Source organism: Podarcis raffonei, chromosome 1 (genome assembly GCF_027172205.1).
Source record: "Podarcis raffonei isolate rPodRaf1 chromosome 1, rPodRaf1.pri, whole genome shotgun sequence".
NCBI classification, from domain to species: domain Eukaryota; kingdom Metazoa; phylum Chordata; class Lepidosauria; order Squamata; family Lacertidae; genus Podarcis; species Podarcis raffonei.
In genome coordinates this window covers 96,666,874-96,690,510 of record NC_070602.1, presented here as the reverse complement: position 1 = coordinate 96,690,510, position 23,637 = coordinate 96,666,874, and the positions used below count along the sequence as shown (strand labels likewise).

The following is a 23,637-nucleotide window of genomic DNA, read 5'->3' as shown; positions in this document are numbered from 1 at the left end:
ACTTTTTTTCTGCCTCCCCACTTTCAGCTTCTCTCTGAAGACTGGAGAAGAGACCCTCTTAAGAATATTAGGAGGGTGGGCAGGGGAAGGACTAGACCATATGAAAAATGAATGTAATATTTTAGCTGCAGTTCATTCATTTTCAGCTTCATATTCTTGTTTTAACAAAAGTGAGCCTACACATTCCATTGCTGTGCCCATAACCTAGGTTTAAAGTGCCATTTAGCTCCTAGCTTTCATATCGTAACACTGGGGGAAGGGCCTTTTTTGTGGAGGATCCACAGTTGTTGAACTTTTTCCTTCTGAATTTATGTCCATGTTTTTGATGGGCACTGAGGAAGTCTACTTCTAAAAAATATTTCAGCTGACTCATATATGATTAACACTCAGAAATTTTAAAACTGCCTTATTTTGTATTATTGTTTGCATTTTATATCATTGTATAGGAAAGACTATCTATAAAGACAAAATCAAAGTGATTTGTAATAAGTAAGAAACATACATCTGATGCAAATGATTTGCTGCATAAAGGTTTAAAAATTAAGTGCTGCAACCCTACTCCCTTTTCCTTTTCAGTTTCCACTGGAGCATTTAGTCCAGGGTTTCCCAAACTTGGGTCTCTAGCTGTTATGGGAATACAGTTCCCATCATCCCTGACCACTGGTCCTCCAAAAACAGCTGGAGACCCAAGTTTGGGAAACCCCCATCTATCCCTTCTGGCCCACTGAAGACCCAAGTATAATGAGCTGGCAGGAACTGTTGTCTAGGACTGGCCACAATGGCTGTGCTTGAAATGCAGAGTCCCAGGATCAGTATACAGGTTGATGGACTTCATTTTCAAGAAAATGGCACCCAAAGTAAAAGATCATATGGTCAGCACCCAGTCCCTGGTGTAGTGCAAGCACAGAAATTAAGCATGATTTACATATTTGGATTTGAGCATCCTGCATTAAATTTAAGCCATGTTCATGCATTCCTATCACTTCAATATCCATTAGTAGCTGAACAAAGCACATATTACACAAAGGCAGTGTTTATAGAGGACTACAGACTACAACATTAGAACAGCAGATATGCTACATTTTCCTATTTATGATTACTGTACTATGCTGTACTAATGCTAGCTAATGCTGTTCTAGTCTTTGTCCTGTGACTACAACTGCACAAATACTAGTGAAGATAGCTGCACTTAAAACTAAAGTAAAAAGCAGCAGTGAATAATGACCATGTGTTAATCATGCAGTAGTGCATCAGAATGCCTCATTAATTCTGCAACAGAGCAATCAGTCCAATTAAATCATATCAAATTGAGATGCAGAATATTCTAGCGTACTTTTAAGACCTGACAGGCACTTTAAATCACTTGACGACTGTATCCGAGAACCAGAACTAACCTTCAACACAATATAGCCCTCTCCCATTGGCCCAATATCACCATTCCAGGGTGTGCTAAGGACCAATTCTCCATAAATTCTCCATAAATTCATTTTGTTCCAAAGGATTTGGACATTTTAATATTAATGTAGGATTAGTATACAATTAAATATTATCCCTATGTCTAAATACATTTAATGTTTGCCTCCTAAACCACAAAATTACAATTGACTCTTCAAAAAAGAAGGAACAGAAGTTTAAATAATGGATGATATTCAACTCTACTAAGCCATACGCCAGTCCAGTGATTTAAAGAGGTCCACCCTAGGACTAACATGGGTTATCAGCCAATGTTTTCTGTGATTTTAATTTTTGTAATATTAATGTTTAATATTAAACATTTTCAATAAAGCAAATCAGAAACTGAATAATGTCGGTGGAAATTAAGAAGCAAACACACACATTTTATGCAGTGGTAGTTAAACTGGTGTTCTCCAGTTGTTGGTACTCTCAAGCCTCAGCACCAGCCAGAACAGCCAATGACCAGGGTGATGGGAGCTGAAGTCCATCAATATCTGAAGATGACTAAGGTGACTAACCCAATCTAAAGACTTGCACAAAATCAGTATGACATGTGCAGTTGAGACACAGAGAAGAATGTGTGAGAGATTATAGGAAAGATTACAAGAACCATTTACGGTAAATGCTTCAGAAGATAAAATGTTAATACATTTTACAGGATAAACACTATAGCTAGACCAGGGTTTCCCAAACTTGGGTCTCCAGTTGTTTTTGGACTATAATTCCCATAATCCCTGACCACTGGTCCCACTAGCTAGGTATTATGGGAGTTGTAGTCCCAAAAAAGCTGGAGAGCCAAGTTTGGCCATGCCTGATACAACCCAATACTTCGGTTATCACATCGGCTGACAAGCATGGAGCCACATTGTGTCTTTCTGCTGTTTTGGATCTAAAGCTGGATACAATGAATGCTGGAGAGTCAAGTTTGGGAAACCCTGAGTTAGGCATAATGCAGCTGACTTAAAGAATTTTGCAGCTCAGATCCTATACAGGCAAAAGTCTCAATGAGTTCAAATGGGCTTCCTTTCGGGTAAGTGTGTAAAGCAGAGCTTTCCAAACTTCTTATGTTGGTGACACACTTTTTAGACATGCATCATTTCACGACATGGCAATTCAGTTTTACTAACAAACCAAAGGTTAAACTAACCCCTTTCCAACCTCAGGAAAAGGACGAGGAGCATTCGGGTGACACACCTCTACACTGCAGCCCACACACCAATGTGTCGCGACACACAGTTTGGAAAGCTCTGATGTACAAGTTTGCATCTCCTAAAGACGATACTTTGCCTTTGAAGATCCTCTGCCTTTGAAGATGTGCTGTCTTTTGCAGAGAAATTTGCCAATTTCAATCAGAAAGCACATTTTATTGGAAACATTCTTCTTACATGTCTAATCAGAAGAACATTTGGCTTTTTTGAATTCTGTTATTATAGCACTCTCTTCTCAAACACCAACATGAGCCATTTTCAAAGGGATCAAAACAAAGTCTAGATCAGTGTTTTCAATAGCTCCCTGCCTGGTGATCAGCAACACCACCAAGAGAATAGCAGATTGAATAGTATAATTCACAAGGGAAAGGAAGCAGCAGTAAACAAGAATTATCATTCTGTTTGTTAACTATTCTAGGTAACAAAATTAGCACCAACATTCCACGGCAACTGTGGCAATTTTCCCTCAGATGCCTCCCCCCAAAAGGTTCATAACCTTTCCAAATTCAGACTCCTCTCCATCCCAGCTTTGTGGAAGAAGGTATTTCCTTCAACAAAAGAAACTGAAATGACATGTCCTCATATGTATAGTTCTGTAAATATATTTCTGTAACATACAAGTGTACAATGTGCTTCTTTGGAGCTCAGTCCCATGAAGTACATTATGCTCAGGCAAAGGAGACTTGTCCAATATCATGTATTGAGCTTCATAGCCAAGTGCCAATTCCCACTTCCCTGCAAAGAACACAAACTTTAAAAGAGGAGACTCAGGCATCCAAAGACCTGCATACAGTTATTGGGGAGCAGTGACTGCTTGTGGGTCCCTGATATGTCTTCTCATGCATTTCTTTATGGTACTTTTTCCCTTAAGGCAACACTGGTTGAATGTCAGAAAGTATGACCTGGGATTCAGTTTCATTAACTAACTTATGCATAATGTTATGATTGTTACTAGCTATAAAGCACACAGAGAAATAAACAAAAAACCCATCATTTTAAGCTGCTGTAAACCAATGATGCTAAAGGGCAAGTGTGCCTAGAAAAAGTAAGCAATTTTAAACAGTGTAAAATTTAAGCAATTAGCTTAAGCAACTGGGATTCCAAAAAGTTCAAGGGGAAGGGGGAAATGCAACTGGCAACATATGCAAGACTCTGTACACACATCGTTAGTTGCCAAGAGAGCCACTGCTGCTTAAATAGCAGTATACACATTTTAGAATAAGATGTGAACAGAAAGTTGACAGGAGTCCACAGACATCATAAGCAAAAGAAGACTGCAATGCTATGCAATTATGAAAAATCCCATGGGGATTTACTGGTGAGGAAATGTAAAGCACAGAATTTGAGACTCTTCAGAGATTTATGTTGCCAGTAACAAAGCCTTCCTGAAATTCAGTAGTAAAATAATCAGAACCTTAATACTTTTCACATAATGACAAATTTGTATGATGCACTGCTCTATACAATCTTATGGTCTTTATCAAAAACTCTTTGTGGTGTTAACTGTAGAAGGTCACAAAGCAATGAATTCTATATACCAAGCATACCTTCAACTTCTTGAGAAGACTGAATGTAAACACAGTTTAATTAGGAATCCTGACCACAAGTTTTTCTTGTGGACCCAGTTCTTTATTCTAAAATTCGCTTCACTCAGTTTCAACACCAGCAAACATCAGGTACTGTGTGCATTGTTAAGTAAGAAACAATTACACTTGTTTCTATGTTGGGTTGCATCCAACAAAGCTGTTTCGTTCACACAAGGACTTTTGCTTGGTACTTTCCCTTCCTCTCCTCGTGCCTACCCCCCACCCCAATCTGTTCCAAAGGATTGGGGGGAAACCCAGAATAGATTTGAGGAATGTGTAGTGGGGAAAAGAAGTTCTGTGACATAAGCGGAAGTCCTTGCACAAATGTGACAACTGTTGGATACATCCCATATACTTCCTCCCTCCAGAGAACAACATTCAGTGATGCTATATGGTGTGCATCTTCAACTTTTGCTTGTCACTGTTTCTTGGTTGTTGTGGCCATACAGAGGCAAACTCGGAATTAAAATGGATTCTACATCTCCAACTCTCTCTACATCTCCAACTCTCTCACCCAATAGGAGTTAAGTATTCCCGTGCTTTAAAGAAGCCCTGGTGCACCTCTTCGTTCCACATTTTTGCTCGTCTTTCAATGTGAATACTACAAGAGTTCAGTACTTTCACCACAAACCACCTCCATGTATTTGGATATAACTTTCCTTCAACCAAAGAATAATTTGTTACCCAGTACTGAAAACTAAGAAAAGGAACATATAGTAAGTGTGTCTACTAAACAACGCTTTGATGTGGCACTTGAAAGAAAGAAAGAAAGAAAGAAAGAAAGAAAGAAAGAAAGAGAGAGAGAAAGAGACAAAAGTACCGTTATTTAGTCTGCATACTTCAAAAATGCCAGGGTTCAGTTGTGATTTATCACAGAATTAAAAGTTCAGGGTGAAATTCAATGTAGCACTAAGGAGATTTCTACTTGTGCTGACAGAACAATCATCTCCTTCCTCCCACTGCATGCTTTTGGGGAGGTTTCCTTGACCCTCCAGAGCAGATCTGGGGAAGGCATGAGGGGTAAGGAGAGAGGGAAAGTCCCACAGTACTAATGAGTGCTTGTGCTGGCATCCACTAGTGGGACTGGGCAGTTTAATCTGGTCTGTTGCATTCGATGTCCACTATGAAGAAGCAGTTGAATGTTTTAACAAGATAACTAATGTGCAACATGTGTATGGGGGGGGTCATGTGGTGGAGGAGGGTCAGGTGCTGCTGTCCTTGTCCTAACATTAATGGTCAGAGCACAGATGTCTGAAAATAAACCTCTACTTGTGAGCAGCTGTTCATGTATATGGATCCATGCGACTGGGACACACATTTTACCCAGATATCCTGATCAAGTGACACACCATCCTAAATCCACACTCAAGTTGCAGCTGTTGAGAAGGGCTGGCCTGGAGATGAGACATCATGGTGAGCTGTGCCATGAGTGCCCTAGACTCCAATACAGTGTGAATACGCCAATGTCTCAACAAATCTATGCTCATTTCATGGGCCCTTTCTAACCATGACATTTAATGCAAAGTCCAGGGTGAACAAAGACTAAAATAATTTCAAATGTTTTCTCTAAAACTATCATTTTCTTATCAGTTTTGAGATCAATAATGCTAGCAAGAAGAATGAATTTGTTGGCCAGCTTAGTGGAGAAAAAAGGTTTATGTCTGAAAAGTTACTTGTTGGCCTATTCTTCTTAATTATTTTATATATTCTTTTACAAACAGCTGACAACTAACATCTATGTTCAGTTTTTCTGCCATCCCTATCATCTCAGGGTCAAAGAGATTGTGGTTCACCCTTCTTTCTCAACACTTTGCCTCCATCTGTATCCTGTAGCAGTTTTTAATCAGCAAAGTAAAGAGTCTTCAGCCTAATAAAGAGAACAAGAGCTTATTTAGCATCCAAAGCTAAAAAGTTTTGTCTATCTACTACAAGGGGTGAGGCAAAGGAAAGAAGGCTCAGAGGAGCTAGGAACAACATAACTAATGATTCACCATTAAGACAAGGATAACTAACAGCAGTAATAACCTGCACAGAGCTACTGCATTTGATACTGTGGTTTTTTTTAATTGAATTTTATTGTTTTAATTACTGGTGTAGGCTGCTTGTGGTGAAAGGAAGGACATTCTATAAATAAGTAAAGTAACTTGCCATGGGCAAGCAAATTAATGCAAGGAAAACGCTCCAAGATTTATTCAGTGAATAAAACCACAGACTATGGAAAGCACAAGGTAGATTTCAATGGAAACTATGCTAGCACAAATTGACCTTGGGTATACATAATATAGGTCTAACCATGGTTTGGTGTCTTAATCCTGGTTAAGATGTCAAATGTGGGCAATATTCACAAAAAAGGCAAAACAATGCTATGGCACCACCATTGTCCTTGAACTAGGCACTCTCTCCACCATTTGCACACAGTGGCTGAGTACTTCATTTCCTTATTTAATAGCAGGCCATATACAACCCACCATTTCATCCAACACGACAAAACTATGGTTTACACAAGCCATACATTATACACTAAGATGGGTTGTAATCGTAGCATATGACACTGCATTGCAATCCTGGTGCACAAAGCAATTATGATTAACCACAGGAAAAGCTTACAGTAGTGGTATACAAAAAGGTTAGGCAAGCCATTTAGTGTTTGTTACAAGAATGAAGTTCATGCTCGTAACATTAAAATATAGTGTTGCATTGCATCTGAATAACCTAGTGTGGGGAAATTGTGTTTTAGATTGCAAAATGACAACGGCAGTGGGGCTAGATTGGCAAACAGAGGGGCAGAGAAACTGCTTTAACTGTGGTTTGCTCCATGCTGATGTAATATTTACCCACACAAACCACAATTTGCAGACTGACTTGATACAGATCTTGGTATGTGACCAGAACTTCATCACAGTTTAGCTGAAGAAAGGGAAACCTGTGACCCTCCAGACGTTTTTGACACCACAAGAGGCCCAGAGGGTGGCAACATGAGAATAGGCCTTTCCTGCAGTGGCTCCCCATTTGTGAAATATTCTCCCCAGGGACACGTTTGGCACTCTCACTACATATCTTTAGGTGCCAGCAAAAACTTTCCTCTGTAGCCAGGTCTTTTCCCCTCAACCATCTGGCATTTTAGAAGTGGGCAGGATGTTGTATTTCTTTTTCCTCTTGGTTTTAATGTACCGTATTTTTCGCCCTATAGGACGCACTTTTTCCCCTCCAAAAATGAAGGGGAAATGTGTGTGCATCCCATGGGGCGAATGCAGGCTTTCGCTGAAACCTGGAGAGCGAGAGGGGTCGGTGCGCACTGACCCCTCTCGCTCTCCAGGCTTCAGGAGAGCCGCAGCGCCAGCCCCACAAGGTCGGGGGACAGCGGGGAGGCGGAACGCCGCCATCCCACTGTCTCCCGATGTGGTTTGGAGGCTGACGGCGGGGAGAAGAGCGCTTCTCCCCGCTGCCTGCCCCGCAAGCTCCGGGGACAGCTGGGAGGTGCGGCGCGTCTTCCCGCTGTCCCCGGACCTGGTCTGCAGGCGGGCGGTGGGGAGAAGAGCGCTTCTCCCCGCTGCCTGCCCCGCAAGCACCTGGGGGGGAAATAATTTCCCCCCCTTTATTTCCCCCCCAAAAAACTTGGTGCGTCCTATGGGCCGGTGTGTCCTATGGGGCGAAAAATATGGTAGTTATGTTGGAGGGGGGTTCCCCCGTCTGTCACTCTGTTTGGTTGTAAGTCACTTTGGGTTGTCCTAGGCAAAATAAAGTGACTAACAAATTCAGTAGTTGTTGTTGTTGTTGTTGTTGTTGTTGTTGTTGTTGTTAAAAAACAACTCTTATCGGACAGAGACAGCCTATGGCCACAGATAATGATTCCCGCAATATATGTTGGGCCACAGGTTCCTCATGCCCAGTTTTACGTACTTAGATGATGTTTAATCATGTAGTATATTTGCATAAGGCTACTGCAGAGGATTATGGAATTGTGGCATTATAAGTTACTATATAAATTACATACCAAAAAAATTGTATGTGTTGCTGTTCATAGGAACACAAGAAACTGTCTTGTACCAAGTTAGAGTCATAAGAGTTGTAGAGCTAGAAGGGACCCCTAAAGTCATTCTTGTCAAACTCCCTGCAATGCAGAAATCTCAATAAAGCATCCATGGCAGATGGCCATTCAACTCTGCTTAAAAATCATCAATGAAGGAGAGTCCACGATATTCTAAGGGAGCCTGTTCTACTGTTGAACGGTTCTTCCCAATGTTTAGTCAGAATCTCCTGGTAACTTGAAGCCATTGGGACCCACCCTCCAGAGCAGGAGAAAACAAGCTTGCTCCATCTTCCATGTGACAGCTCTTTAGTTATTTGAAGATGGCTAGCGTATCACCTCTCATTAGACATTAGATATTAGACATTCGCTGCTACCAGCAGTGCCAGGAAAGCAAAAAAAAGCATGTGTACCTGAAAAACATCCAGTGCTTCCCCCGTCCTGACCCATCCTGATCTTGGCAAGGGGCAGCACCACAACAACCTGCAGTTGAGTGCAACAGCAACACCTCACCATACATGCTACAACAGCATGAGATCAAACCACGTAATGTTTCCACGCCAGATGCACTGCTGGAGTTCAAAACGCTAAGCACACAAGAAGCACTTCTTTCACATGCTTCGATACTCTGTGTGGCCAGAATTTGGGGAACATTGCTCTGGTCTAAACCACAGAGCCTAGGGCTTGCCGATCGGAAGGTCGGTGGTTCGAATCCCCGCGATGGGGTGAGCTCCCGTTGTTCAGTCCCAGCTCCTGCCAACCTAGCAGTTTGAAAGCACGTCAAGTGCAAGTAGATAAATAGGTACCGCTCTGGCGGGAAGGTGAATGGCGTTTCCGTGCACTACTCTGGTTCACCAGAAGTGGCTTAGTCATGCTGGCCACATGACCCGGAAAAACTGCCTGTGGACAAACGCCGGCTCCCTCGGCCAGTAAAGCGAGATGAGCGCCGCAACCCCAGAGTCATCCGCAACTGGACCTAACGATCAGGGGTACCTTCACAGTTTGTTGCACGTAATGTCCTCTTGGATTCCCAAAGAGAACTCTCTAAAGGCCAAGCAAGACTCCAAAACAAAAGCATACAATTTCATCCAACAGAATCCTTCAGATACAGGAAAGAACTCACAGTACGAAAGCCAAGCATACCCTATTCACTCCTACAATCATATCTACTACTTAGATTGGTCCAATTTGGCTTAAGAAGCCTAATGTGATCATCCATACCTTGCCATTTGGCACTATAATGAGGAGTCCAACACACAGAGTTAAATTCTAGGGAAGCCTACCGTATTTTTCGCCCTATAGGACGCACTTTTTCCCCTCCAAAAATGAAGGGGAAATGTGTGTGCATCCTATGGGGCGAATGCAGGCTTTCGCTGAAGCCTGGAGAGCGAAAGGGGTCGGTGGGCACCGACCCCTCTCGCTCCCCAGGCTTCCCGGACCTCTCCGCAAGCAGCGGGAGTGCTCCCGCTGCTTGCGGAGAGTTGCCTGCATGCCGAAGCCTGCGCGCACTGAGCTCAGCGCGTCCAGGCTTCGCGGACCTCTCCGCAAGCAGCGGGAGCCAGCGCTGGGCTCCCACGGCTTGCAGAGAGCTGCCTGTTTGGGGGCTGGGGTTGGGGGAAGCTCTGGCCTCCCCAGCCCCACGCCTGGGGGGGAAAATAATTTTTTTCCCTTTATTTCCCCCCAAAAAACTAGGTGCGCCTTATGGGACGGTGCGTCCTATAGGGCGAAAAATACGGTACTTATTAGTGCAGGAACAAGCAATATGTTTTCTGTAACCTCATCAAAGAAAGCAGTATAGATAGATGCCACTTGATTTCTGGAAACCAACACATACTAAACAAGCATTCACATTTCCTTTCACTATGGTCACCTTAAAGCAAAATTCTGAGATCGTAAGAGGTCATGTAACAGTCCACTTTTGGTAATTTCCCCCAGATCTTAAAGCAAAAATTACCAGAATGTATACCCTGGGACAGCTGGCTTCCTCTTGTCCACCTAATTAAGTCAAATAACTGAACCGCAAACCACCCCCAATGGCCCCCCAAGCAAGGCTCAAACAACAAATATATATTTGTACACATAAATAAGGGTCAAAACATTTGCCTCAGGGCATGTGGCAGGCATTCTCAGCAGGGTCACATATTCAAAACAAATTCAATTTGGCAGATTTCCACCTCACCTCCCGATGTCAAGGCCTGATGAAGAGTCCAACTGCTACTCTTCCCTCACACCAGAAGTGGGATTTCCCTCCCTTTCATACCCTGATTCATCTATTTCATTTTTACAAAACTTGAAGGAAAGGGCTTGGTGCTACTGCAGGGAGAACTAGTCAGAGATTGCTCATTTAAAATTACCACCTACAAACATCATAGGATTTTGATCCATCATCTTTACTCCTCCACCTATATTCTGCAAACACAAAAGGAAAGGAAAAGGAACTCACAACAGCAAACTAAACTACATTTTCCATTGCACATTCTCCCAAATTATGACTAGTTTTATAAAACACTTGAAGCAGACTGGATACATCACACAAATCTGTCTGCCAGGCATAATTAGAACTATGAACAAGAGAAACCCACAGGATGTACTGACCATCTTTCGCTGGCAAAATCCCACACCCCCCCCCGTAAGTCCTTACCATAGCTAAAAAGTTATTTGCCTCCCCCCCCCCCCCGCGCAACACAATTCAAACGTTCTACATTGCTAGACATTACGCAGCTCCACTTTTAAGTTAAATGTCACATGAAGAGGCTGCTAAAAGCAGACAGTGATGTAGCTCATGTCCTGTTCCATCTGGACAGCAGCTCACATGGTGCCAGACACAACTAGGAACAGGAAGAACAACATTCCCACAAAGGCAAAACCATGCTGGCCAGCTCTTTTGCAATGATGCCACAACTGACAGAAGCCATTAAAAAAAAATTAGACCAACACACAGACGCACACAAGTAAAGCCCAAGCTAAACAAATACAGCACCTTTGTGCTGTTTCTAAATCTGATGTAAGCTCCTGCAGAATAACTTATTATGAACACTAAGCAACGATGGTACAATAATTCTATTTGAATATAGTATAGAGAGAAAAATTGTAAAGACTGATTCAACCCTATACAGTGGTACCTCCGGTTAAGTACTTAATTCGTTCTGGAGGTCCGTTCTTAACCTGAAACTGTTCTTAACCTGAAGTACCGCTTTAGCTAATGGGACCTCCCGCTGCTGCCACAGCGCCGCCACCACACGATTTCTGTTCCCATCCTGAAGCAAAGTTCTTAACCCGAGGTACTATTTCTGGGTTAGTGGAGTCTGTAACCTGAAGTGTCTGTAACCTGAAGCTTCTCTAACCTGAGGTACCACTGTAATGCCACTTACCATAGGAAATTGCTCAATTTCTTTAAAAATGAAACCAGAATTGCAAAGGCACTAAAAATATACTTAACTTACTAGAATACAGTCGCATTTTTGCAAGTGCTACAGAGAATATTCCTATTCAAATCCAGTCCAGACAAAGTGTCAAGTTAACTACAAAAGTACTTAGTTTCAAGTAAGATAAACGTAATGCAAATCTAGAATATGTACTAGGCTAGGAAACTTCTATAATACACATGGTACAATATACCAATAATTTAAAATGACTTATGACGCCACAAATGCTCTTATCCTATCACTGTAATATCCAAGGTGGAGAAGATATGAATGCACCTTGACAATTCTACAAAGTCTTTCTCATACACAATGGGAAACCAGTGTATGTTGTATTATCTATTGCGGCTCTACCTTTGTTTCTCAATGCTTCATTTTTTACTGTTAACCACCCGAGACTCTCACAAGGAACGGGAGGATATATTAAATTAAATAATAAATAATATTTTTACTCCTTCTGCTTTTGAGTAAAGCAATTGAGACCAAGCAGCATTACCAAATACCATTCCCTTTCTACCTCCAAAAAAGATCAAAGCATTCTAACATACATCAACAGTTAAGCTACTTTGCAAACCTCCAATTTGCTTTCAGTATTAAAGTTTTTCCAACAGCCATGATGGTCCATACAACCTCTATGGAAGGAAGATCTCAAAATCATTTGGCTACAATCTCTAGAAGAGGAACACTGACTGCAGGCTGAAGCGGTTATTGACACTAGTCTCCTGGAAAATTTTGAACTGGAAAATTATCTGATACCCAAAAGCTTTCCAATTTAGACTTCCGGGTTAGCGCCATCGGCTAATGGCGGATTCCTTCCAAGCTCCGGAGGGAATCGGCTCCGCAGGATCCGGGTCTTGCTGCTGCGGCGACGCGGGGACCCTCAGAAATCACAGGCGCTGAAGCCTGTGAACCTGGTGACTCGGCGGGCACCATTTGCGCCCCCCGACCCGCGAAGGAGCCTTTTTAAAGGCTTCGGAACGGGGGACGGGGTGAGCGGCGCGGTGCTGAGAGTCGACTGCTTCTCCTGCGGAGTGAAGCCGCATGCCATGGTCGGAAAGCGCTGACTTCTTCTTGTGAACAATTGGACTCTAAAAGCAACAACCCGTGAGTAATACGGAAATTGGATTTGTAAAGAAATTTTTTTTTTGAATTAGGCATGATCGGCGAAGGCGCAAACAGGAAGTCCATCTCCCCGTATTATAAATAATCTAAAGCAAGGACTAGCTAACTAAGGTCGAGAGAATTTCTTCTTCTTTATTGGGTAAAAGACATTAATTTCACGATTTGGCAGTATAAGTAATTTCACTGGAGGATAAGAGCTAATTTTGAGAGCTGAAGTGCCACCCCCCCGGACCCGGGAGTGATCCGCGAGAGAGCCTGTTGAGGAGATATAGAAGAGTTTGACAGCTGTCAAATTAGCTGTCAAGAAGGAAAAAGAGAACTTTGTTTCTGCTGTCTCTGCTGGATATATTTGCTACAATTTGGTTATATTTTGTTGAAAACAAGGAAGAACTGATACAAACTAACTTGATTTTTGGATTTGAACTGGAAGGAAGATAAAGTAACCAAAATCCCTCTAGAGAGGATTTTGGGACATTACAAGAATGGCTGAAGGAGGAAAAATTCAAGCTAAATTGGACAGAGTGTTTCTTCTCTTGGGAAAGTTACAAGGCCAAATTGATGTTTTGGCTACAAATGTTGCAACTCTGGACTTAACAGTAAACAAATTCATTGAATTTGATAAGGACTTGACTCATGAAGTCCATGCAGCTGGACAAGAAGAGAAACTTGAAAGATTTGAGAGTGTGGAGAAAGAGATATATGTTGTTTCTGAGGAAAAGGAAGGAGGAGATGTAATGTTGCAGATGACAAAGGAGAGCCAGAGGCCTGACATGATGGCTACAAAGGAAAATAAGTACTGGATGATGAAAATCTGTTTTGAATTGAAGATTGAAGAATGGAGAGATCTCCTTATGTGGAGATCTGAAGACCTATGGATTACAAATTTGATTAAGGTGAAAGTTGGAGCTTTTGGGACATTTGGACTTAAAAGGAGTAAGAAACAAGATTCGGGCTCCACTTTTAAGTATGGAGGTCTGGCTGGAAGAAATATGGACCCTATCGGGACAGAGCTTCTCCGAGATCTGGTGTTTAATATTAAGGACTACCAAAAAAACCGGCAGAGAGGAATTGAGAGAGAATTAAGAGCCTCGGACGTGAGGTCTCCAGGCTGATAGTAGACTGAGACTGATGGACATTTGTTGGGGATTGAAACCGGGAAAGGGGGGGTGGGGTTTGGGAATCCAAAGGGTGCATAATTATAATCTGTTTTTTCTATTTTGTTTTGTTATTAGTATGAAAATTGGGGAATTCGTGGAAGGGAATTTGGGTCGACTTTAGAAAAAAGTTTTAAGAATGAGCACTGATGTTTAAATACTGATGTTTATAAGTTAAAATTGGTTTTTCTAAAACGAATTAAATATAAAAAGGTCAAAAATTGGGGACAAGAACTTGTTGAATTAACAATTTGAATTGGAATATAAGAAGGGGAGGTGTGGGGAAGTCAGGGAAATATGTTATTGATTGTAAACTTTATGTGTTTTTAACTTTTTAGTTTTTTCTTTTTTTCTTTTTTTAATGTATAAAGGTGGAAAAACTCAATAAATATCTTTTTTTAAAAAAGCTTTCCAATTTAACATATTATTTAAATTTAACCGATATAAATCAAAAAGGGCAAAATGTTAATTTGTATGCATAAAATATTTCAAAGAGCCAAAATATTTGATTAGGATAAAAATTCAATAAATCACAGTTAACATTATTAAAAACAAATCCAAAACTTTATTTGGAATATTTGTAAATATTTTATGACAACACAATAGCATGTGCTCTCCACACAAGGTTTAAATTTTAAGGAGAAAAACGGAAGGCACTGAAAACCGTTAACATTATGTAAACACTTATGTCACTTTCTGGTCTTCCAAAGCAGCTCCCAAACATCATAAAACAGGTTACAATTTTTTAATTCCCAAATTTGACATGCATTTAAGATTACTCCTTAATTATGTGAAATGATGAATTTTCCATCTTACATCACAGCATGAGGGGGACCCGGTAGTTCTTTGTTACCTTGAGAACAAGAAAACATTCCTTACCTTTAAAGGTATGAGTAATTAGCTATTTTAAAAATGAACACATCATTTCAACACAATAGGCAAAACGATCAGTCAGCCCAAATACAATATTGTGTACTTCACTTTTAACCACTGGTTCTCTCAATGTTTGCTCTGGGTTGTTGTTGGTTTTTTTATCAGCTATCAATATGCCACAAGCTATTTGGAGAGTGAACAAGCCCCTAAGTACCGTATTTTTTGCACCATAACACTCACTTTTTTCCTTCTAAAAAGTAAGGGGAAATGTCTGTGCGTGTTATGGCGGGAATGCCTACGGGTGGCATGCCTACGGATTTTCCTCCTCTAAAAACTACGTGCGTGTTATGGTCGGGTGCGTGTTATAGAGCGAAAAATACGGTAATCACAGAGGGGGGAAAGCATTTACATTACAATATGGGCAAGTCAGCAGTTTTAAAGTCCTTCCTATGAGGCAGTTACTGTGCACTATTTGAAGCTCTGGTGACCCAGTTGCACTTACAGCTCTTGAGGATGCTAGAAATCAGTCCTCAAACAGGACTAGGGAAATTAACACTACCTTGCACCCACAAACTCAATCCATGACACTTTGCTAAAGCTAACAGAACTTATTGCCTCCACCCCCCATCAAGCCCATGGAAGTGGATCAAAGAGCACAAACGGGGAAATATATTGTCTCCCATTGCAGTCTTCAGAATTATATGTGCACCAGCCGCTTTCTGAAGAGCATATGATGGTCTAAGTACAAGCCAAACAGCCGTTTTCTGACGAGCGTATGATGCTCTACAGTACAAGCCAAAGGATTACCTCATACAGCCTTTGGAGAGGACGCAAAGTTCAAAGCAAGCCATCACTTCCTTGGGGGCAGTCTTCAAGCTGATAACCTACATATGTATCGCTCATATACAAACGAGTCCAACGATATACAAAGCCTCACGCTCCCTACAGACCTTGTGGTGTAGTCCCTTTCACTAAAAATCTCAAGAGTACTGTCATGCCAAGTATCCCTTTGGAACAGTAAGGCAGCTCTATCCACGGACTGGGATGGCAAACCCTTAAGCTTAGAACCGAAGTGACAACCACAGCTTTTAACCAGCCACTTCTTTTAACCATTTCAGGATGAATCAACACTTCACAGGGAATGAAGACGGGTTAGCCACTGCAGGTCCCAAGAGATTCTTTCTTTCTTTCTTTCTTTCTTTCTTTCTTTCTTTCTCTCTCTCTCTCTCTCTCTCTCTGTGTGTGTGTGTGTGAGAGAGAGAGAGAGAGAGAGGGAGGGAGGGAGAGAGAGAGAGAATGAATATATATGACTATCAATCTATCTGCATCCATTCCTGGACCAGCTTCTCTTTCTGACAGATACTGGGAAGACGTGTAGGACGGCACCCATTGGGGAGGCGGGGGGGGGGCAGCAGCAGGGATTTCTCCCACGCCAGGCCCTCAGGTTATAATAATGCCTACCTTTGGGAATAATATAAAAGAGTTGCCATCCGGGGCAGGAGGAGACTGGCCATGACATTATTTTGAAGCCGTCGTGTTTCCTCGCCCGAAGCAGGGAAGCCCTTCCACCGAATGCAAAGCCTAGGGGCTTGGCAGACCCCACTGCATCCACCCACCAACTTCCCCTCTCAACCCCACACTGTCCCTGCGGGGGGGGAGGGAGGGAGGTCACTTCCCCCCCCCCGACCCACCGTAAGGCCCGGGGGCGTAACTGCACCAATTGCATCCACGAGGCTGGCGCGCACTTCCGTCCAATGCAGGCCGGTCAGGGCGCGGGGGGGGGGGAGGCAGAGAGAGGGGGAGGGAGAGGGAGGGAGGCTGGCGTTGTGGTGGCGGCGCTGCAAAAGGGCAAGACCAACCTCCCCCTCGCCTGGGACGGCGGCTCTCAGGGTTCCAAGCCTTTCTGCAGAGCGCGGAGGGGGCGGAAAAGCGGGGGGGGGCAGATATTTATAATGGAACTGGGGCGGGGGGTGAGGGAGGGAGGGGGCGAACTTACCGCAATGGCGCGAGCATTGACGAACGGGCGGAGGGGAGGAGGAAGGGGATGAAGGCGACGGCAAGGCCGGCTCGCGAAGGGGGCTTCACACACGAGGGGGAATTAACCCCATCACCAGCCCCCAACAGCGACTCCGGCTCCTCCTGCTGCTGCCGCGGGTGCCATAGAGAACCGCCCTCTACGGGTCCCGCCGGCCAATCGCGGCGCCACATGCTGCTGACTGCCGCCCCGCCCAACCACTCAGCGCCTGGAACACGCCTCCTCAGCCCCGGAGCTCTACGCTGAGTGGGCCAGAATTCTGCCCACGCAGGAAAAAACGCCCCGGTGAAGCGAATGCTAGCCAATGGGAGGCCGCGCCTTTAAAGCCGAGCGACGGCCGGAAGCCGGCCAATTGGAGACCGGAGTGCGGTTTAGAAGACCGGCAATGCGGAAGCCCCACCCTCGGAGGTGGCTGTGACCAGTGGCGTTGCCGCTTTGAGGTGACTGACGGCACCGAGTGCTAGTTATAGGTAGGCTTTACGGTCTGTTCCGAAATGGCACCTGGCCTTAGTTCCCCTCTGTGGCGGCGTCTTGGACGTACATGCCGCCGGGGCAAGTCCTCTGGCTCAAACAGTAATTAATATTACGGAGGTGGATAGACCACAAATCCCAAGAAACGCTTCCAAATCGCCTTAGCTTCAATGAACGGGTCCATGAAGCGAGGCATTCTGGGACTTGTAGTACTTGATGCAGAAGCTTTGCTTAGATTCCGAAGGCGCCTCCTGACAGTCTGTTGCCTTAAAATCGAAAGGTCTCCTCCTTGCAGCACTATGTTTGTGGCCTTATATTTCTACCACTCGCATCATTACGTCCTCCACCCTAAGTTCTTCTGTCGCCGCGGTTAGCAGGCTCCTCCTCCAGTCACTGCATTGAGTCCTTAGGTAAAAGCAGCCTACGCATCTCCCGCCTGCCTCCATGGCGCGCTTGTCTGCCTGCCAAAAATCTCAGCGGCACTTTGCAACCTGCTTGCATTATATATTTCATTACTGCGATCTTACTGAATTCAGTGGGTCTTGTTACTAAGTAGGCACAGGATCGCCCTGCCTGTCTTAGCAACCCGAAAAAGCTACACCGGCTCCCTCTCCTCACCCCACCCCAAACAACCCTATCGCCTATCGCTGTTCTAGGTTCTTGTCTTCCGATGCAAATGCATCTTGTGTTTTTTTTTAACTGCTCTTTATTAAATCTTAGAGGCACAGGTATGTTGGCCGGTTACAGCAAAAAACTAAAAGGAATGCCCTGTACAAAACATATTTGCTATTTCTTATTATTAGCCCACGAAAGCTTATGCGTCAGATAGATCTGTTGTTCAAGGTGCCAAAAAAAGTTTGCTGGGTGTGTGCTTTTTTCCTAATTTTTTTCCAAGCAAATGTGTTTTATCTACTTCATTCTGCTGAAATCAACCTGACGTTTTCACAGCGTTTCACATCATGCGTCCGTCATCGACCCAGTCATTCTTACTCCCGGCGGATCTCCGTTACAAACTCGACGTCGGAAGCGCCCACAAATATCCATCGCTTTTTACAGGCCACCTGTTAGGACCCGGAGGCTTTTATTATTAATCGCAACAACCGCCAACCAGGATTATAATCGCACCTTGTAACCCCGAGTTTGTACTTGAAAGGGTGGCCAAACGTGCTTTACATCTTTGCCGTGACCTTTTAAAAGGCGTTGTTAGATTGCCATGCGGTTCTAACGCGCAGTTAATCCGGGGAATAACTATTTTAAGGCGCGACTGCAAATTCTTTTTTAACCTGCATAAGTACAAAACCAAGTTCAATGGGGCTTCATCCCAGCCTAAAAGCTCCTTCCTTCATAACCCATCACCCTTCCTATCTATTCAGTTTCGTCTCTGCAGCTTCCTATACCCGCCGCCCTTACACATGAACTTGTAAATCAGCCGCCCAAATTGTTTGTGATCTTTCATCGCTTCTCCTTGTTCCATGTGGCTTACATTGTAAAATGGTGCATTGATAGTTGTGCTCATTGCTGTCCTGTTTCCTGGAAGAGGGGAAAGGGAGCTTCTTTGTACGTATTCTCGTTGTTTGACCATTATGGGGCTAGGGTGTGCGAATGAACACAAATGCAGGGGAGGCCCGCCATTTTAATCTTTTTTTAAAAAGAAAAAAGAATCCATGCAGACAGGCACTTGCTAACGAAGTATCTCTGAGTCTACCGCGCTCTCGGTTTGAGGTCATTTCCGCTGCGTTTGAGCGCGAAAAAGTTGTTTGGCTGCTGCGGCAGGAGGAGGAGGAGGAGTTGCTGCTGCTACGATTGCTGCACGGATGAAAGAGCGGGTCTCGGTGAGGAAGGCGCTTCGAGGTCTAGGAAGTGGAATAGTAATTTATAAGCAAGTTTCGTGTAGTTGGGGCAGTGCAATTTTCTTTAAACTGGTGAGAGCTATTGACTAGGAGGCCGTCAAAAACGTGGGAGTAAAATACTGCATAGTTCTGCTTGCACCCGAGAGTGATTACTTGATGCAGCGTAAACGATCTTTTGACGCGTCTGAATGGCATTCCTGAAGTCCTAGACTGAGGTGGTTTGAAGGGTGGCAGAAAGGCAGATATATCCACAGACACCCCTTCAATTCACTTTAGGACAGAGGTACTAGGTAAGGTGAAATGTGGAGGGTATTCTTATGTATATCTGTTCAGAAGCAAACCCCATTTAGTTCCGTGGGATTTACCCCCAGGTAAGTGAATATCTCCTGCCAACCTAGCAGTTCAAAAGCACGTCAAAGTGCAAGTAGATAAATAGGTACCACTCTGGCGGGAAGATAAACTGTGTTTCTGTGTGTTGCTCTGGTTCACCAGAAGCGGCTTAGTCATGCTGGCCACATGACCCAGAAGCTGTACACCAGCTCCCTCGGCCAGTAAAGCGAGATTAGCGCCGCAACCCCAGAGTCATCCGCAACTGGACCTAATGGTCAGGGGTCCCTTCACCTTTACCTTTAAGTGAACATCGGGTTATGTAGTCTCAGTTATTTTAGGGACTGTGCAAAAATGACTTGGGTTTCCATAAAGGCCATAGGTATGAAGAAGCGCTACCTAAATTTATTCTCTGTGTCTTTTCCTTTTGGGATCCCAGTGCATGTTTTGATTAGAGTTGGAGACACTACCAAATTACCACTGGCTTCTTTATTTCCACAGAGAGCAGTTCTGCTTGAGATTTTTGCACCAAGCAGTAACCCAACCCCGTTAAGGCTGGAGTCTTTTGCATACTTACCATAACAAAAATGGGGCTTACTTTCAAGTAATCGTACATATTTTTGTGCTGCCTATCTATGTAATGCCTCATTCATTCCATTTTGAGGCTGCTATAAAATGCAGCTTTTTCATCTTGCTCAGCAACATCCTTTTATCCCGCTCCCCACCACCACCATTCCTGGGTTTCCTTTGCTTAACATTTAATCAGAAGAGGAGTTTTAGTGGGCTTACTACTTTGTGTCCCAATAAAAGTGGTGTTCCTTTTTGTATTTACATCCGGCCTTTCCTCAAATAAGCTCCAGGTGGTATATGCTTACCTGGCCTCTCCCTCCACATTTTATACTCGGGAAACTGAAGTCGATTAGACTGGTGGTCTTCAGCAAAGGTTAGTGCCCATGGTCACTATTGAAATTTGCCTAATATCTCAGTGACTAACTGGGCTTTCAAAGGTATGTTGCAAATTCTTCTCGCACATCTACTACTCTTCCCAATGCTTCCTTTTAAGGATAGAAATGCCCATTTGACTGGAAAAACTCCAGTCTGGAACCCTGGAAAGTTGCTGTTAGTCAGTGTTGACAGTACTGAGCTAGATGAATCGGTAATCTAACTTTGTATAAGACAGCTTTTTCTGTTCCTAAGTTTTCTAGAGTCATGGGTATAGCCAGGGTGTGGGGAGGAGGGCAGATCTGCCCCCCTAAATCAAGCAAATCAATAAAAATACTTAACTGACCAATTGCACAACAAAAAACTCAATTCTGCCCCCCTAACATAAAACCTGCTGCCCCCCAAAATAAAACCTGGCTATGATCATGTCTGCGGGAGGCAGTGGAAGACAAGATTGCCTGGCGTGCTCTGGTCCATGGGGTCACAAAGAGTCGGACACGACTAAACAACAACAACAACAATGATCATGTCTAGAGCTGAATCTGTAAAATGAACTCAGCAAGAAATTCAGATCCTGTCACAGACCATCCATGTGATGTTACAAGCACGGGTGGCACTGTAGTCTAAATCACTGAACCTCCTGGGCTTGCTGATTGGAAGGTTGGTGGTTCGAACCCATGTGCCAGGATGAGCTCCTGTTGTTCTGTTCCAGCTTCTGCCAACCTAGCAGTTCAAAAACATAGCAGTGCAAGTAGATAAATAGGTACCACTGCGGCAGGAAGGTAAATGGTGTTTCTGTGCGCTCTGGCTTCCATCACAGTGTCCCATTGTGCTAGAAGCAGTTTAGTCATGCTGGCCTCAGGACCTGGAAAGCTGCCTGTGGACAAATGCCAACTCCTTCGGCCTAAAAAGCGAGATGAGCACTGCATCCCATAGTCGCCTTTGACTGGGCTTAACCGTCAAGGGGTCCTTTACCCTACTTTTACCCTTACCAACCCAATATAGCATTTCTGTGCATCAACTGCACAGTGAGCATTCATTGTTATATTGGAAGTGAAGCAATATTGCTACCCGTCCTGAGGGTTTTTTCCTAAAGATTCTAGTACCTAGAGGGTGTCACTTCATCCCATAAATGCAGCTATTCAATAGGACACAGCACAATTGCATGTAAGAAGATTAATTATTATAGGTGATAAAAGTCAATGATCCAGGCTACTGTAATATAGTTCGTAGTTGTACTTCAGTTGTGATTCTGGTTCTTTTGTGCTACTTCCAGTGCCCTGTAACAGCTAAGACAATAATGCCCAGTCTTCTTTAACAATTTATTTAACCAAAATTATACCCCACTTGATTGTAGTAAAATCTGCGTGTGACAGGATTGCTGTTGTACAGTGAGAGTGGGGATTAATACCCATCCAAAATGGCTATTGATGGAGTGTGCCTTCTTTAACTTTGCATGATTTGGTTTTTTCCTGGCCTTGTTTTTTTCCTAATCAGCCTTTGCTGAGGGCAGGTAAACCACTGCATTAGGTGTGGCTGGATCACTCAGTTACTCCAGGTGCAAAGGACCTGCCTTCCTGTAGAGGAGGCTGCTGTGGCTTTTCCACTTGTGTTCTAGGCTTGCCACCTTCCAGTCAGTGAGCGATACAGAAAGAGGGTGGAGGAGAAGGCTCTTCTGAGGATAAAAACCACTTTAGCCTAAGTTAAAATCACATAATCATTCCAGTGTCGTTAAAAAAATATTATTATTGAGTTGTATTCAGTGACGCACTTGTGCAGTGATGCCTCAAAAGGGGAATTTTGTCTACTGTGCTCTCTGAAATTTCATTAACGTTATTAAGTTTCCCAGCACTTTGTGTGCCAACTATACACAAAGGGCATAGGACTCTCCTATCACCCGAACTGCACTTTTAAGTTGAATTCAAAGTACTCCAGTGATCAATTTAACATGCTTATGTGTACAAATAAACCCACGTACACATTTAACAATGTTTTAATAAAACAGCTTATAAACCAGAGTCCTTGAACTGCAACCATATCCATTTTGATACTATTTATGAAGTAAATGTGTTCAAATATGACCTATTTTGATAAGTGCTGGAGAATACTGAGTGTGGCATTTTGAAATCAGATCTTTTATTTTTTGTCAGGTGGAACATGGCAGGGGTCATCCAAGAGACTTGTACACGTAAAACTTCTGGTTCAACTTCCGATGTCAGTGAAAGACTGTCTTACCTTCCTGAAAACTTAAAAGACAAACTGCTTTCATTTCAGAAGAAAGGAATTGTGTTTGCATTGGAAAGAGGTGGCAGGTAAAACTATCTTAAACATGGATCTGTCAGTCCCTTTTAGGAGTGGGGAAACTAATCCAAGTAGTTACAATGGCTCCAATATATTTTCTGAATGTTATACTGAATTTCTAGACCTGAATCATTAAGTAGTTGAAGCTGAACCCAAAAGCTTATAGTATTCTTCAAGTATTTAGAATAGGAATTACTTGTGCATGTAGGGGAGGAAAAAGAATCAGGAGGTGCAGGGAATTGGGACAACACAAATCTTTATGACTGGGTGCCAATTGCATTTATAAGCAAATGTAAAATGAATTTTTTATCTATAGGATGAAGAGTAGAAAAAGGTAACATAATGACTATTCAAGACAATCATCAATCTAGTTAAATTGCTTTGTACATGTTACAGACTACCCTTGAACATAGCCACCTGGAATGTCAGAGAGAAGCTGCCCCTTGGCCTCTTCCCCAAATGCACCTGTCTTCTGTTAAAGGGTTTTCCAGCATGCACCCACCCCCTACACACGTGCTTGCAGCTTGAAATGTGCTGTCTAGGAAATGTTTGGCCACTTGATTATCAGTTGGCTGGCATTTCCCCCCAGCTATAAGTTAATTTGCTTTTCACTGGTTAACATGTAAGGGTTAGTGTTTTGTTTAGAATTGGCTTGAGCTGGACTACAACTCCCATCATCCCTGACCACTGGTCCTCCTAGCTACGGAGGGTGGGAGTTGTAGTCCAACAACATCGGAGGACCCAAGATTGAGAAAGGCTGCTCTAAAGGCTCAATAGTCTTTTTTACCATTCAACACTTTTGCCTCCTGATGGAAGTTTGACACAGTCTTTCTGTGAATGGAAAAGTACTTCACATAATTGTCA

At 43.3% G+C, this 23,637-nt stretch overlaps 2 protein-coding genes across 13 annotated transcripts in view; one reads left to right on the top strand and one right to left on the bottom strand.

Annotated features, from left to right (window-relative positions):
* R3HDM1 (R3H domain containing 1) overlaps positions 1 to 16,979 on the bottom strand; it is an 81,526-nt gene extending 64,547 nt beyond the window's left edge. For 3 of the 8 annotated variants that reach the window (XM_053405448.1, XM_053405466.1, XM_053405472.1), the window contains exon 1: positions 16,844 to 16,979. The gene's annotated coding sequence lies outside the window, so the exon portion shown is untranslated. The remainder of the gene's footprint in view (positions 1 to 16,843) is intronic. The other 5 variants (XM_053405479.1, XM_053405497.1, XM_053405488.1 and 2 more) reach the window with 3 other exon arrangements.
* A 151-nt stretch (positions 16,980 to 17,130) lies between these two features.
* ZRANB3 (zinc finger RANBP2-type containing 3) overlaps positions 17,131 to 23,637 on the top strand; it is a 40,902-nt gene continuing 34,395 nt past the window's right edge. Inside the window, exons 1-2 of one of the 5 annotated variants that reach the window (XM_053405560.1) lie at positions 17,131 to 17,352; positions 22,623 to 22,784. In XM_053405560.1, coding sequence (XP_053261535.1) covers positions 22,630 to 22,784 — 155 coding nt within the window. In that variant the 5' untranslated portion in view covers positions 17,131 to 17,352; positions 22,623 to 22,629. Of the gene's footprint in view, positions 17,353 to 19,049; positions 19,494 to 22,622; positions 22,785 to 23,637 lie in introns of those variants that run through there. The other 4 variants (XM_053405569.1, XM_053405542.1, XM_053405552.1 and 1 more) reach the window with 4 other exon arrangements.